This window comes from Cherax quadricarinatus, chromosome 28, assembly GCF_038502225.1.
Source record: "Cherax quadricarinatus isolate ZL_2023a chromosome 28, ASM3850222v1, whole genome shotgun sequence".
Classification (NCBI taxonomy): domain Eukaryota; kingdom Metazoa; phylum Arthropoda; class Malacostraca; order Decapoda; family Parastacidae; genus Cherax; species Cherax quadricarinatus.
The window spans coordinates 2,331,472-2,345,888 of NC_091319.1; the positions used below are offsets into that span (position 1 = coordinate 2,331,472).

Below are 14,417 nucleotides of genomic sequence, written 5' to 3' on the forward strand. Positions count from 1 at the left end.
TCGGGTGTCGGGAGGTTGCAGTAATGGCGAGGAATTTGAAGTGTGTTATTACCAGCCTGGACACTTTGAAGTTTGAAACTGACGCTCTGGTTATGGTGTGGGCATGGGCGGGGTTGCTGCCCTCTCTGACATGTTGTTATTAGTTAGGATCATATCATACCCATACTGTGGGTGGTAGCCACCCCATACCCATACTGTGGGTTCTAGCCACCCCATACCCATACTGTGGGTTCTAGCCACCCCATACCCATACTGTGGGTGGCAGTCGCCCAATACCCATACTGTGGGTGGTAGTCAAACCATTACAGTAACAAATATATCTCCACTACAGCATTATATATCCTTACCAATCCCAAATTATCCCCAGTATTACGTTATCCCACCACCACTGAATTATCCCTGCTTTGAGAGAATAATTGGCGGACTGCTATAATAATCAGGAAAGCAATAAATAATTAATAATAATTGATAATAATAATGTGGAAGTGTTATTGAATATACACAAGTACGTAGCTTTGACTTTAATTGAATTTATTGAATTATGTACTGTGTATAAATATTTTATATATTCCTCTGTATTAATGGCTTTCCTCTCTGTTTTCAGGTGAGTGGCGATGAGTTCCTCCTAGCAGGATGCTGGTTGAGTACACTCGCCAGTATGAGTACGTACGATCACCGGTAGGTGGCAGGTAAAATATTCTTTGTTGTGAGAAGTGGGTGTCGGGTGGGTGAACGTTAAAGAGGGTGGGTGAGATTTAGAGAGGGTGGGTGAACTTTTAGGAAGGGAGAGTGATCTTTAGGGTGGGGAGGGTGTGTTCATAAAGGAGTGGGTGTTTGTACTAAGGTGTGTGGGGGGGAAAGGTGTGCGTGTGGGTGGTGGGGTGGCGGGGAAGGACTGCTAATGGGTGGACAGGTAAATAATGAGACAACCTGGGAGGGGTCGTTCAGCGGGGGAAGAACACGACCTATGAGGGGTCGTACAGCAGGTAAAAAGAACACACCTTTAGAGACGGCATGCTGGGACGACAAACAACGAAACTCTACGGAATTGTATCTTCATTTTTCATTTACTCTGAGGGAGTGAGCAAGGTCAGCGTGCCATGACTAGGCTTGTTTACCCCAGCCACTTCCTAGCATCACCCAACCAAGTCCCAGTAACCTAAGGAATACTAGGTCCATCTCCCAGGACTACTAACTACCACTCAGCACCAAGACATGGATAAAGGAAAAACAAACACTCCTCTTGGGGTGAAGGAAATCAACAATCATACCCCTGGGGTGAAGGTTGGGCCTCCGTACGGTCAACCATTCCTTGCCAGCGACTAGAGAAGTCAGACCAATACGGTCTTATGGTAGTTCGTTGACTCGCAGGATGAATGGTATTTTCGTTACTGCTTTCACGGTGGTATGTGCATTCACAAGATGAGTAACGTCGACCTTTCAATTCGTTTTTTGTAGCAAAATAACAAAAATCCTGCTTCGCCCTCTGGAGGTATCCCTGAGTTTATGCTCTGTGGGCGTCACCCCTGGAGGTATCCCCTTGTGTTTATGCTTTGTGGACGTCACCCCTGGAGGTATCCCCTTGTGTTTGTTATGCTCTATGGACGTCACCCCTGGAGGTATCCCCTTGTTTGTTATGCTCTGTGGGCGTCACCCCTGGAGGTATTCCCTTGTGTTTATGGTCTGTGGGCGTCACCCCTGAAGGTATCCCCTTGTGTTTATGGTCTGTGGGCGTCACCCCTGGAGGTATCCCCTTGTGTTTGCTATGCTTTGTGGACGTCACCCCTGGAGGTATCCCCTTGTGTTTATGCTTTGTGGACGTCACCCCTGGAGGTATCCCCTTGTGTTTGTTATGCTCTATGGACGTCACCCCTGGAGGTATCCCCTTGTTTGTTATGCTCTGTGGGCGTCACCCCTGGAGGTATTCCCTTGTGTTTATGGTCTGTGGGCGTCACCCCTGGAGGTATCCCCTTGTGTTTGCTATGCTTTGTGGACGTCACCCCTGGAGGTATCCCCTTGTGTTTGTTATGCTTTGTGGACGTCACCCCTGGAGGTATTCCCTTGTGTTTGTTATGCTCTATGGACGTCACCCCTGGAGGTATCCCCTTGTTTGTTATGCTCTGTGGGCGTCACTCCTGAAGGTATTCCCTTGTGTTTATGGTCTGTGGGCGTCACCCCTGAAGGTATCCCCTTGTGTTTATGGTCTGTGGGCGTCACCCCTGGAGGTATCCCCTTGTGTTTATGGTCTGTGGGCGTCACCCCTGGAGGTATCCCCTTGTGTTTATGGTCTGTGGGCGACACCCCTGGAGGTATCCCCTTGTGTTTATGGTCTGTGGGCGTCACCCCTGGAGGTATCCCCTTGTGTTTATGGTCTGTGGGCGTCACCCCTGGAGGTATCCCCTTGTGTTTATGGTCTGTGGGCGTCACCCCTGGAGGTATCCCCTTGTGTTTATGGTCTGTGGGCGTCACCCTACTTGTGAAAATTGTTTAGCGTCCTTGATTGTGTGTCGCTGGCAGGTCAGGCGTCACACAGTATATGATAGCTGAGAGATCTTGTGTCTGGTAAGCGGCAGCGTGTGGTGTTACACTCTTCCCTTGATACACACACACATTTCCTCACGCCCCTGTGGCTTTAGTGCTTCTTTCGCTTTCATATATGACCCTGAGCCGCTCTTCGAATCTCAAAGAGTATGATCTTCCTTCTCTCTTAACTCCTGAGTAATTTCTGTCCTTATCATCATATTCCCAGTTCCCTTCTAGTTTATGTATGTTATTCTCAACTACACAAGACAGTCCTCGTACATGAAGCTCGTCAGGTTTTTAGATGCAACTCCTGTCGCAAATTTTTTGTATCGTCTAGAGTTTCTTCAGGTTTTTGATGATGCACTGGCATAATGTTGGCGCTGCATACTCAGAAATGAACCTGACGTATGCCGTGCTTAAAGCCCTAAATAATTTCAAAGTTGGGGAAGTCAGTCTCCTGAGCGTGCTAGCTGACGCGCCACTGTGCGTTTTTTTTTTTTACTAAAGATAAAATTGTGTACGTTCTCATAAAATGTTGTAGATCCCACACACAATCCCTGATCCCTGGAGAGAGTGGGAGGGAGCAGGCGCGGTGCCACACACTTAAGGGAAGGTAGGGATGGGGGGAGGGCAGGCAGGCAGGCAGGCAGGCAGGCAGGCAGGCAGGCAGGCAGGCAGGCAGGCAGGCAGGCAGGCAGGCAGGCAGGCAGAGTGCCACGCACTTACGATGGAGGGTGGGAGGGAGGCTTGCAGGGTGCCTCAAGGGAAGAGAAGGATGGGGACAGTCAGCCAGCAGGGTGCCACACGTGGGGAGGAAAGTAGAGGGGATGGGAGAGTGTGTGCCTCACGCCTAGGGGAAGGGTGGGTGGTTGGTTGGGAAGGAGTGAGGCAGGGAGAGAGGGGTGAGAATGTGAGAGTGCTACACGCCTAGGAGAGAGAGGAGGAGGGAGGGGAAGGGAGGGGTGTAACTGACACCCAGGTAGTGGAGCACAACACGTGTCAAGGGGAGAGAGTCATGCAGATAGTGGGGTTGAGGCGAGTACTGGAGCAACTACTGTTAGAGAGAACTGAAGGCGAGTACTGGGAGTAAGTAAATAGGCGAGTACTGGAGCGAGCACCGGGGCGAGGAAGTCTGGTGTGGGATGTTTCAGAGTGAATGTGTATCTAAACTGGTGGGTGGGTCGAGGGAAGGAAACCCCTTAGTGGAATTTATCAGCCTGGCTCTCCCCTTCTCCAGCCTCCTGCTTCCTGCCTCCTGCTTCCTAACGCCTACTTCCTGGGAAAGGAATAATCGCCAAGGAGGCGGCGGAGGCTGAGGGGGGCAACGCTGACGGGTAATATTGCAGAACTTCCCCATCAGAAATCTTTATCATCACCTCTAAGTCAGTGAGAAAGTTTGCCTCGGCTGTTTTGTATTAACTTATATTAAAAAAATCCTCAGATGAGAGAGGGAGAGAATGAGAGGGAGACAGACAGAGAGAGAGAGAGAGAGAGAGAGAGAGAGAGAGACAAAGAGAGTGTAAATATATAAGAAAATATCGGGAAAATTTTCCAGATGTGGCAACGGCCATAACTTGGGTAGAGAACAGAGCTGCCGACAGCAGTACGCCAGGGCGGCGGAGGACGGGCGTATATACGCCCTCGCACCGCCCAGCCACTCCCGCCCCTACTGCCGCCCGCCTCATCGCCCACTCTCCCCCGCCCGCCCGCCCGCCCACAGGCTTTATTACAGCCTGGGATAGGGGACAAATTCGGCCGCAAGGCTGGGTGGGTTAGGGTGGTAGAGATATCGGGGTGGTTGAGTGTGCCGGGGTGGGTGAGGGTGGTTAGGAGGGTGAGGGTGGTGGGGGTGCCAGTTGGGTGCAATCTGGTGCAACATTTAATGGTCGCCTGACGCCACCGCTAGGTTCAAGTGGCCCGCTGGCTGGGACCTTGCTGGGGACACGCTGGGACATGGCTGGGGACACGCTGGGACATGGCTGGGGACACGCTGGGACATGGCTGGGAACCTGATTTGTGTTCTCAAGCCTAGAATATTGTGCTGTGCTCACGGCTTCCTTCAGGGGAGGAGAGATATCACAGCTGGAATATCTAGTGAGGTCGTTTACAACTAGCAGTCAGCAAAGCCTTTAATTTACTAGGAACGCTTCAAAGTATTCGGAAAATACCCTGGAACGGACACCAGATAGATACCTGGTACTATATACCTGGAATAAAATATGTACTATATAACTGGCAGCTCTTGCCATCACAACTTATTGGAGCGAGAGGTACAAAATTAGTTTAGAATAAAGTATAAAAACAGAGGAGCCATAACCACTTACTGGAGTAGTCTATAAAGGAAGAAGGGAAGGTGGTGCACCCTTCACCCTCCCCATAGATTACTTATTGACCATAAACTTGCTCTACTAGGAGGTGTGAATTTCTCTTTATTATCCACCTATGAATGCACATATCAATACATTATTATATTGCCAGTGTGATTAATTTGGCAGGGAAACGTATTATCAATACAAACATTTGGACATGAGATTTTGGTCTTGCCTCTGGACGTCACGAGATCACATTCAATGTTTGTAGTTGTGAAGGCGTAGAGGGAGAGTTTGAGGACTGTAGGAGGTGTTGACAAAGTTGCAAATATCCTCTGTATAGCAAATGAGAGCCTGTGTTTAGTGAACCACTAATCGGTCTGAGGATCGACGACCCAAATGATTTCTTCATGAATGAGCCTCAAAACTCCATAAATGTATGCCAGATTTCCGACATTACCCTAACTCCGATAGATTTCGAAAAAGCCATTGACAACATGCCTATGCACTCAGCCCCGGGCCCAGACTCGTGGAACTCTGTTTTCATTAAGAACTGCAAGAAACCCCTCTCGCGTGCCCTAAGTACACTATGGAGGAGGAGCTTGGACATGGGTGAGATTCCACAGTCACTTAAAACAACGGATATAGCCCCGCTCCATAAAGGTGGCAGCAAAGCATTAGCTAAGAACTATAGACCAATAACTCTGACGTCCCACATCATAAAAATCTTTGAAAGAGTGCTAAGAAGCAGGATTGCAAATCACCTGGATTCCCAAAATCTGCACAATCCAGGGCAACATGGGTTCAGGGCAGGTCGCTCCTGCCTCTCACAACTACTGGATCACTATGACATGGCCTTGGATGCACTGGAAGAAAATCAGAATGCAGATGTAATATACACAGACTTTGCAAAAGCATTTGACAAATGCGATCATGGTGTAATAGCCCATAAAATACGTGCTAAAGGAATAACTGGGAAAGTGGGGAGATGGATCTTCAACTTCCTAACAAATCGAACACAAAGAGTAGTGGTCAACAGAGTTAAATCGGAGGCTGCCATAGTGAAGAGCTCTGTTCCACAAGGCACAGTACTCGCCCCCATCTTATTCCTTATCCTCATATCAGACATAAACAGAGATATACACCACAGCACCGTATCATCCTTTGCGGATGATACTAGGATCTGCATGAGGCTGTCATCTGCTGAGGACGCGGTTAACCTCCAAGAAGATATAAACAAAGTTTTCCAGTGGGCAACGGTAAACAATATGATGTTCAATGAGGACAAATTCCAACTACTCCGTTATGGAAAACTGGAGGAGATAATAACTAGAACAGAGTATACTACTGACTCCGGCCATACAATAGAGCGGAAAAATAATGTAAGGGACCTGGGAGTAGTAATGTCTGAGGATCTCACTTTCAAGGATCACAACAGTGCCACGATCGCACGTGCAAAGAAAATGATAGGATGGATAATGAGAACTTTCAAAACGAGAGATGCCAAGCCCATGATGATCCTTTTCAAATCACTTGTTCTCTCTAGGCTGGAATACTGCTGTACATTAACATCTCCATACAAAGCAGGTGAAATCGCAGATCTAGAGAGTGTACAGAGATCCTTTACTGCACGTATAAGTTCTGTCAAGCACCTTAACTACTGGGAACGCTTGAAAGCACTTGACTTGTACTCGTTGGAACGCAGGAGGGAGAGATATATCATAATCTACACTTGGAAAATCTTGGAAGGAATGGTCCCAAATCTGCACACAGAAATCACTCCCTACGAAAGTAAAAGACTGGGCAGGCGATGCAAAATGCCGCCAATAAAAAGTAGGGGCGCCATTGGTACACTAAGAGAAAACACCATAAGTGTCCGGGGCCCAAAACTGTTCAACAGCCTCCCATCAAGCATTAGGGGAATTGCCAATAAACCCCTGGCTGCCTTCAAGAGAGAGCTGGACAGATACCTAAAGTCAGTGCCGGATCAGCCGGGCTGTGGCTCGTACGTCGGACTGCGTGCGGCCAGCAGTAACAGCCTAGTTGATCAGGCCCTGATCCATCGGGAGGCCTGGTCGTGGACCGGGCCGCGGGGGCGTTGATCCCCGGAATAACCTCCAGGTAACCTTATCTTGCAGGGTATTAAGCCTGTACTTCAGTACATGGTACCTGAGGAGAGTGAGGCTGAGTACTCCACTGAGTACTGTAGTTCAGGTTAACCAGGCTTTGATGGATATGTGGGCCAGTCAGCCATCAACAGCAGCAACCTGGTTGACCAGGTAATCAACAGATAAGCTCTCAGGGGCCTTAAGGGCCCCGGAGTAAGTCGTCAGGAAACAAGACAAGTGTTTCCTGACGCTGGTCATATGATGACCAGCCACTGGAGCTTTTGGTCAAATGAACAAAACCTTCCGCTGGCTTACCGGTCCACCCCTTTAAAAATTAATTTTTAAGATACACTGGTGGTACTCCTGACAACTTTATATATGACTGAAGCTGTTCTCTTTCTCAGAAATCCTTGACCATAAGTTAGTAGTTTCCACTGCTACGTCGGAGTTGTATAGTTGCAGGACATGTTCTCTGCTGGCTGTGTGGAAGATAGCTGTGAGGGGAGGGTGGGAAGAAGAGAAAATGGTAGGGAAGAAAGAGGAGGGGCATGATTGCCTAATCTGGGCAGGGAGGGGAGAAGAGGGGGAAGATTACCTCATCTCTGAGGGGAGGGGAAAGATTACCTTACATAGGAGGGAAGGAAGGGAGGTCTACCTCACCTGGTTAATACTACACCTGTGTTCAGCTAGGTTCAATACTTCCTCTGCACATTTTCAACTTCTCTCGTATGTTGTGTGCTACTACTACTACTCCACCTGTATAGTAAACCACCTCCACCTGTATTGTGCACCTCCACATCTCTTCACATGTTCTCTAAACATTTTCTGGCGTTCTTTCTGTTAAACTTGTGCGTTCATGTACTTCCACTTCCATGTCACCTGCCTTCTGTCTTCCACCTTCCCCTCACTACCCTGCCACCTGCCATCTCTCCATCTTTTTCCTGCCACCTGCCATTTGCCACATCAACACTGTTGGCTGAACAGGAAATTAAAAATTCTAAGACAGTGCCATAAGGCTTTTTGTGGCACTGACCTTAATACTGAAGCCTCACCTGGCACTGGTCATGGCACTGGATGTGGCACTGGACGTAGAAGAAGGCAGGCAAAACAACAATGGCAGATCTGCAGTAATATTGATGGAGACACAGCGGCCCCGGAAATAGAAGCCGACTGTTCAGAATTGCTTGTTTGGATCTATCATAACAGATGCAGCAACAGGCACCAGTCGGGAATGGGAATGGCAGCCTGCACCACTCTGGAATGGGAATGGCAGTTCGAACAAGCCCGAATGGGAATCGCAGATGCTGTCAGCTTGGAAAGGGAACGACTAAACAGCGCGAGCGTTTGCTAAAGTTGTGGTAGTGATGTTGATGATAGTGTTGATGGTGTCGATGATGGCATTAATAGTGAGAGTGTTAGCTGTGTAATAGTGGTGGTAGTGTTAGTGATGTTGGTCGTAGTGGTGTCAGTGGGGGTGTTAGGGTGATAGCGAGTTTGTTGAAACTGAAATCAAGGTTTTGGAGGAATGATGTAGGAGTAGTGGTGGAGTGATGGCGGTGGAGTGGTGGTGGTGAAGGTGAAGTGGTGGAGGTGTTGGAGGTAGGTGTGAATACGGGTGTATACTTAAATTTCATGGGTTCCTCTTGTGTGCCTCCTTCGTGTGGTTCCTCCTGCTCTGTGTGGGTCCTCCTGCTGTTTGTTTCTTTCTCCTCCTGCTCCTGCTCCTCCTCTTCCTCCGTGTGGTCTTCGTACCATGGCCCAGCAAGTGGTCGACTTCTGTGCCAACCCGTTATTTCTCATTACATTCCCCGGAGGAGCAACCATCGTCCCGCGCCAGAAAGCTGGAATCCTCCAGGAATTATATCTGTCAAGGAACGACCAACCTGGAATTGCTGCGCTCTTCAGTGGTAGTCTTTGTGTGTGTGTGTGTGTGTGTGTGTGTGTGTGTGTGTGTGTGTGTGTGTGTGTGTGTGTGTGTGTGTGTGTGTGTGTGTGTCTGTGTCTGTGTCTCTGTCTGTCTGTCTGTGCTTGGCACATGTGCTTACCTGTGTTTGTGGTGGTCGAGTCATAGTTCCTGGCACCGCCTCTTAAGCTACAGTTAGTGGAATCATTGGTTCCTGGGTCTCTCGTACCTACTCTTGAAACTGTGTTTGGTGTTTACCTCAGCCACTTCCACATATAGCTCGCTCCACATACACACCATCCTCAGCGTGAAAAAGTAATTACCGACATCCCTGTAGCTTCTTTCATTTATTACTTTCCTTTTACCTTCCATCTGTGCATCTTGGCCCCTTTCCTCTTCATTTCAAACAGTCTGTTGCTGTCTGACATATTAAATCTTCTTTCTTCTAAGTTGTAATCATGTCTCCATGGTGGTTGTCTCTCTCTCTCTCTCTCTCTCTCTCTCTCTCTCTCTCTCTCTCTCTCTCTCTCTCTCTCTCTCTCTCTCTCTCTGTCAATTCTCCCCCGTTTCGTAGTTATATAATTACTGGTATACCTGTAGGGACTTCAGTGAACTCTCAGCATTGTAAAAACCACCTATATCCCCGTGACTGTCTTACTGATTACTACCAGCCCTCCTTTCTTCCCCCGCCTCCCCTGCTATATTGTTTCCAGGCCTTCTCTACTTCTCTCGCCTCAGTTATGACTTGACAATGGATTTTTTTTTTTAACGCAGGTTAATTTTTTTGATGTATTAGTATTTTTTGTGTTGGGTTCGTAATAGTTCATATTTTTGCCACTAGGGCTCAGTGATCTGGTAGATCAGTGATCTTCAAATCGTTGAACATTCTTCATTCTGTTTTCCAGCATCGTCGCCTTGAATTCCTTTACTCTCTCCTCGCAGCATAATTTCCTCGGATCAGCAGACGAAGGATCGAGCCTCCACCACGTCTTGCGCAGAATGACCCACATGGGTTTAGCGCTTAACGCGGATTACTTACATAAAACCTGGATTAGTCTTCCTGCAAACTTTTAGACTCCTTCAAGTTTCTGAATGTGCTTGAGCAGGTGTGGGCTCCATGCTGGTCCTGCGTACTCTGGTAGTCTTGCCATCCTTGCCTACACAGAACTAAAAGATTATCTATGAAAGGTCCTCAGAGCACATGTAAGATTACCTCAGTTAACTGGACGTCTGTGTATGAATTAGCGAGCGTGTGATTGTCCGTCTAGTTGGGTTCACCTATTTGTGATTGAAGGGTTCGATTCACAGCTCTTGGCCCCATCTCCTAGCTCTTATCGACCAGCTTACTAATCCCTGGTTGGTGATGAGGAGAGAGGATGAAGGTGGCGAGGAGGGAGGATGGATGATACCTGGAGAGGGGTGGAGGGTACGAGGAGAGGAGGTGGAGGGTACGAGGAGAGGGGTGGAGGGTACGAGGAGAGGGGTGGAGGGTACGAGGAGAGGGGTGGAGGGTACGAGGAGAGGGGTGGAGGGTACGAGGAGAGGGGTGGAGGGTACGAGGAGAGGGTGGAGGGTACTAGGGGAGGGTGGAAGTGACGGGAGGGGTTCCTGGAGAAGTATTTAGAGCCGAGTAAGATAAAGGATTTGGTGATGTCAAATCAATTACTGTGACTGTTGTAGCAAAGCCGCTAAAAGGTCGCGCAGATTGTAACGCTGAGGCGCCGCAGAGAAAGCTTTCCTGACTAATCGCGAGGCTGAACTGGAGTTTACCTGGAGAGAGTTCCGGGGGTCAACGCCCCCGCGGCCCGGTCTGTGACCAGGCCTCCTGGTGGATCAGAGCCTGATCAACCAGGCTGTTGCTGCTGGCTGCACGCAAACCAACGTACGAGCCACAGCCCGGCTGATCAGGAACTGACTTTAGGTGCTTGTCCAGTGCCAGCTTGAAGACTGCCAGGGGTCTGTTGGTAATCCCCCTTATGTGTGCTGGGAGGCAGTTGAACAGTCTCGGGCCCCTGACACTTATTGTATGGTCTCTTAACGTGCTAGTGACACCCCTGCTTTTCATTGGGGGGATGGTGCATCGTCTGCCAAGTCTTCCGCTTTCGTAGTGAGTGATTTTCGTGTGCAAGTTCGGTACTAGTCCCTCTAGGACTTTCCAGGTGTATATAATCATGTATCTCTCCCTCCTGCGTTCCAGGGAATACAGGTTTAGGAACCTCAAGCGCTCCCAATAATTGAGGTGTTTTATCTCCGTTATGCGCGCCGTGAAAGTTCCCTGTACATTCTCTAGGTCGGCAATTTCACCTGCCTTGAAAGGTGCTGTTAGTGTGCAGCAATATTCCAGCCTAGATAGAACAAGTGACCTGAAGAGTGTCATCATGGGCTTGGCCTCCCTAGTTTTGAAGGTTCTCATTATCCATCCTGTCATTTTTCTAGCAGATGCGATTGATACAATGTTATGGTCCTTGAAAGTGAGATCCTCCAACATGATCACTCCCAGGTCTTTGACGTTGGTGTTTCGCTCTATTTTGTGGCCAGAATTTGTTTTGTACTCTGATGAAGATTTAATTTCCTCATGTTTACCATATCTGAGTAATTGAAATTTCTCATCGTTGAACTTCATATTGTTTTCTGCACCCCACTGAAAGATTTGGTTGATGTCCGCCTGGAGCTTTGCAGTGTCTGCAATGGAAGACACTGTCATGCAGATTCGGGTGTCATCTGCAAAGGAAGACACGGTGCTGTGGCTAACATCCTTGTCACTGGTAGCCGCAGGGTGGTGGTAGCCGCAGGGTGGTGGTAGCCGCAGGGTGGTGGTAGCCGCAGAGTGGTGGCAGCCACAGGATGGTGGTAACTACTAAGATTTCTGAAACGTTCGTCAACCTGGCCACACTTGCCTGCAACGCTTACAAAGGCCAACCCACCCACAGCCTCCTCCACCACCACCAATATCACCATCACCAATATCACCACCATCACCAGTATCACCACCACCAGTATCAGCTCCACCAGTATCACCATCATCACCAGTAGCACTACCACCACCACCACCACCACCACCATCATCACCACTGGTATCACCACCACCACCACCACCACCACCACCACCACCACCACCACCACCACCACCACCACATCTAGTATCACCACCACCACCACATCTAGTATCACCACCACCACCACATCTAGTATCACCACCACCACATCTAGTATCACCACCACCACCACATCTAGTATCACTACCACCACAACTAGTATCACCACCACCACCACAACTAGTATCACCACTACCACTAGTATCACCACTACCACTAGTATCACCACTACCACTACCATCACCATCACCACTACCACTATCATCACCACCACCACCACCACAAGTACCACTACCACCACTACCACTAGTATCACCACTACCACTACTATCACCACCACTACTAGTATCATCACTACTACTAGTATCGCCACCATTACCACTAGTATCACCACCACCACTAGTATCACCACCACCACTACTACTATCTCCAACATCACTACTAGTATCACCACCACCATTACTACTAGTATCACCACCACCACCATTACCACTAGTATCACCACCATTACCACTAGTATCACCACCACTAGTATCACCACCATTACCACTAGTATCACCACCACTAGTATCACCACAACCACTACTGCTAGTATCACCACTAGTATCACCACTACTGCTAGTATCACCACTACTGCTAGTATCACCACTACTACTAGTATCACCACTACTACTAGTATCACCACTACTACTAGTATCACCACTACCACTAGTATCACCACTACCGCTACCATCACCACTACCGCTACCATCACCACTACCACCACCACAAGTATCACCACCACAAGTACCACTACCACCACTACCACTAGTATCAACACTACCACTACTATCACCACCACTACTAGTATCATCACTACTACTAGTATCGCCGCCATTACCACTAGTATCACCACCACCACTACTGCTAGTATCACCACTACCACTACTGTTAGTATCACCACTGCCGCTAGTATCACCGCCACCACTAGTATCACCACCACCACCACTACTACTATCTCCAACATCACTACTAGTATCACCACCACCATTACTACTAGGATCACCACCACCACCATTACCACTAGTATCACCACCATTACCACTAGTATCACCACAACCACTATTGCTAGTATCACCACTACTGCTAGTATCACTACTACTGCTAGTATCACCACTACTACTAGTATCACTACTACTAGTATCACTACTACTAGTATCACCACCACCACTACTAGTACCACCACAACTACTAGTATCACCACCACCACTAGTATCACCACCACCACCACTACTACTAGTATCACCACCACCACTACTACTAGTATCACCACCACCACCACTACCACTAGTATCACCACCACCACTAGCATCACCACCACCACTAGTATCACCACCGCCACCACTAGTATCACCACCGCCACCACTAGTATCACCACCACTACTAGTATCACCACCGCTACCACTAGTATCACCACTACCACTTGTATCACCACCACTACCACTTGTATCACCACCACTACCACTTGTATCACCACCACTACCACTTGTATCACCACCACTACCACTAGTATCACCACCACCGCTACCACTAGTATCACCACTACCACTAGTATCACCACCACCACTACCACTAGTATCACCACCACTGCCACTAGTATCACCACCACCACTACCACTAGTATCACCACCACTACCACTAGTATCACCACCACTACCGCTAGTATCACCACCACTACCACTAGTATCACCACCACTACCACTAGTATCACCACCACCACCACTAGTATCACCACCACCACCACTAGTATCACCACCACTGGCATGAGAGGCGCTGAGGATGCATCACACAGGAGTGACCCCCAGCACGAAGAGAGAAGAGCTAGAAGCACCTATACCACCCCAAGGAACCCACCCTCACTATTTTCCCCAACAGGAGGGAAAGAGGCGCTACCTCACGTACACCACGTAAGAGGCGATTACCTCCACTTCCCCTAGGAGGAGGAGGAGGTAGTGGGGAGCTCGAATATACAAACCACTCCACTCCAGGGAGTATCCATCACCTCCCCAGCAGGAGGAAGATGAGAGGAACTGGAACGCAAGCCTCCATTCTAGAAAGTGACTTCCATTCTCCCTAGCAGGAGGAAAGATCTAAGACATGAACCACCACCACCACCACCACCACCACCACCACCACCACCAGCAGGAAAGGCTTGAAACATACACCACAGCAAGAGTCAGCCACCATCTCCACTAGCAGGAGGAGGGGAAGAAGAGCTGGAATATATACCACACACAGGAGGGACGAGTCTGGAGGTAATCTGGAGCATGGAAGAGCTCTGGGGATCAATGTTTGGAACGTCGCCCTGTGTGGCCGCCTTCCCTGATTATGATGGCAGGAGGGCAGCCGTGGGGAAGGCAGCCACCACTCACTGCACACCTACACTGCAGGCGTGAGGCCAGGGATGGGCACGTGGGGGGAGAGGATTTCACTAGGACGT

General features: G+C 49.0%; 1 protein-coding gene across 5 annotated transcripts in view; it reads left to right on the forward strand.

The window, feature by feature from the left end:
- The window catches only part of LOC128693217 (nucleolar protein 4), a 244,205-nt gene that overhangs the window by 151,696 nt on the left and 78,092 nt on the right, over positions 1-14,417 (forward strand). Inside the window, exon 1 of one of the 5 annotated variants that reach the window (XM_053782720.2) lies at positions 605-678. The exons of 3 other annotated variants lie outside the window; for them this stretch is intronic. In XM_053782720.2, coding sequence (XP_053638695.1) covers positions 634-678 — 45 coding nt within the window. In that variant the 5' untranslated portion in view covers positions 605-633. Of the gene's footprint in view, positions 1-604; positions 690-14,417 lie in introns of those variants that run through there. One more of the 5 variants, XM_070089312.1, reaches the window with a different exon arrangement.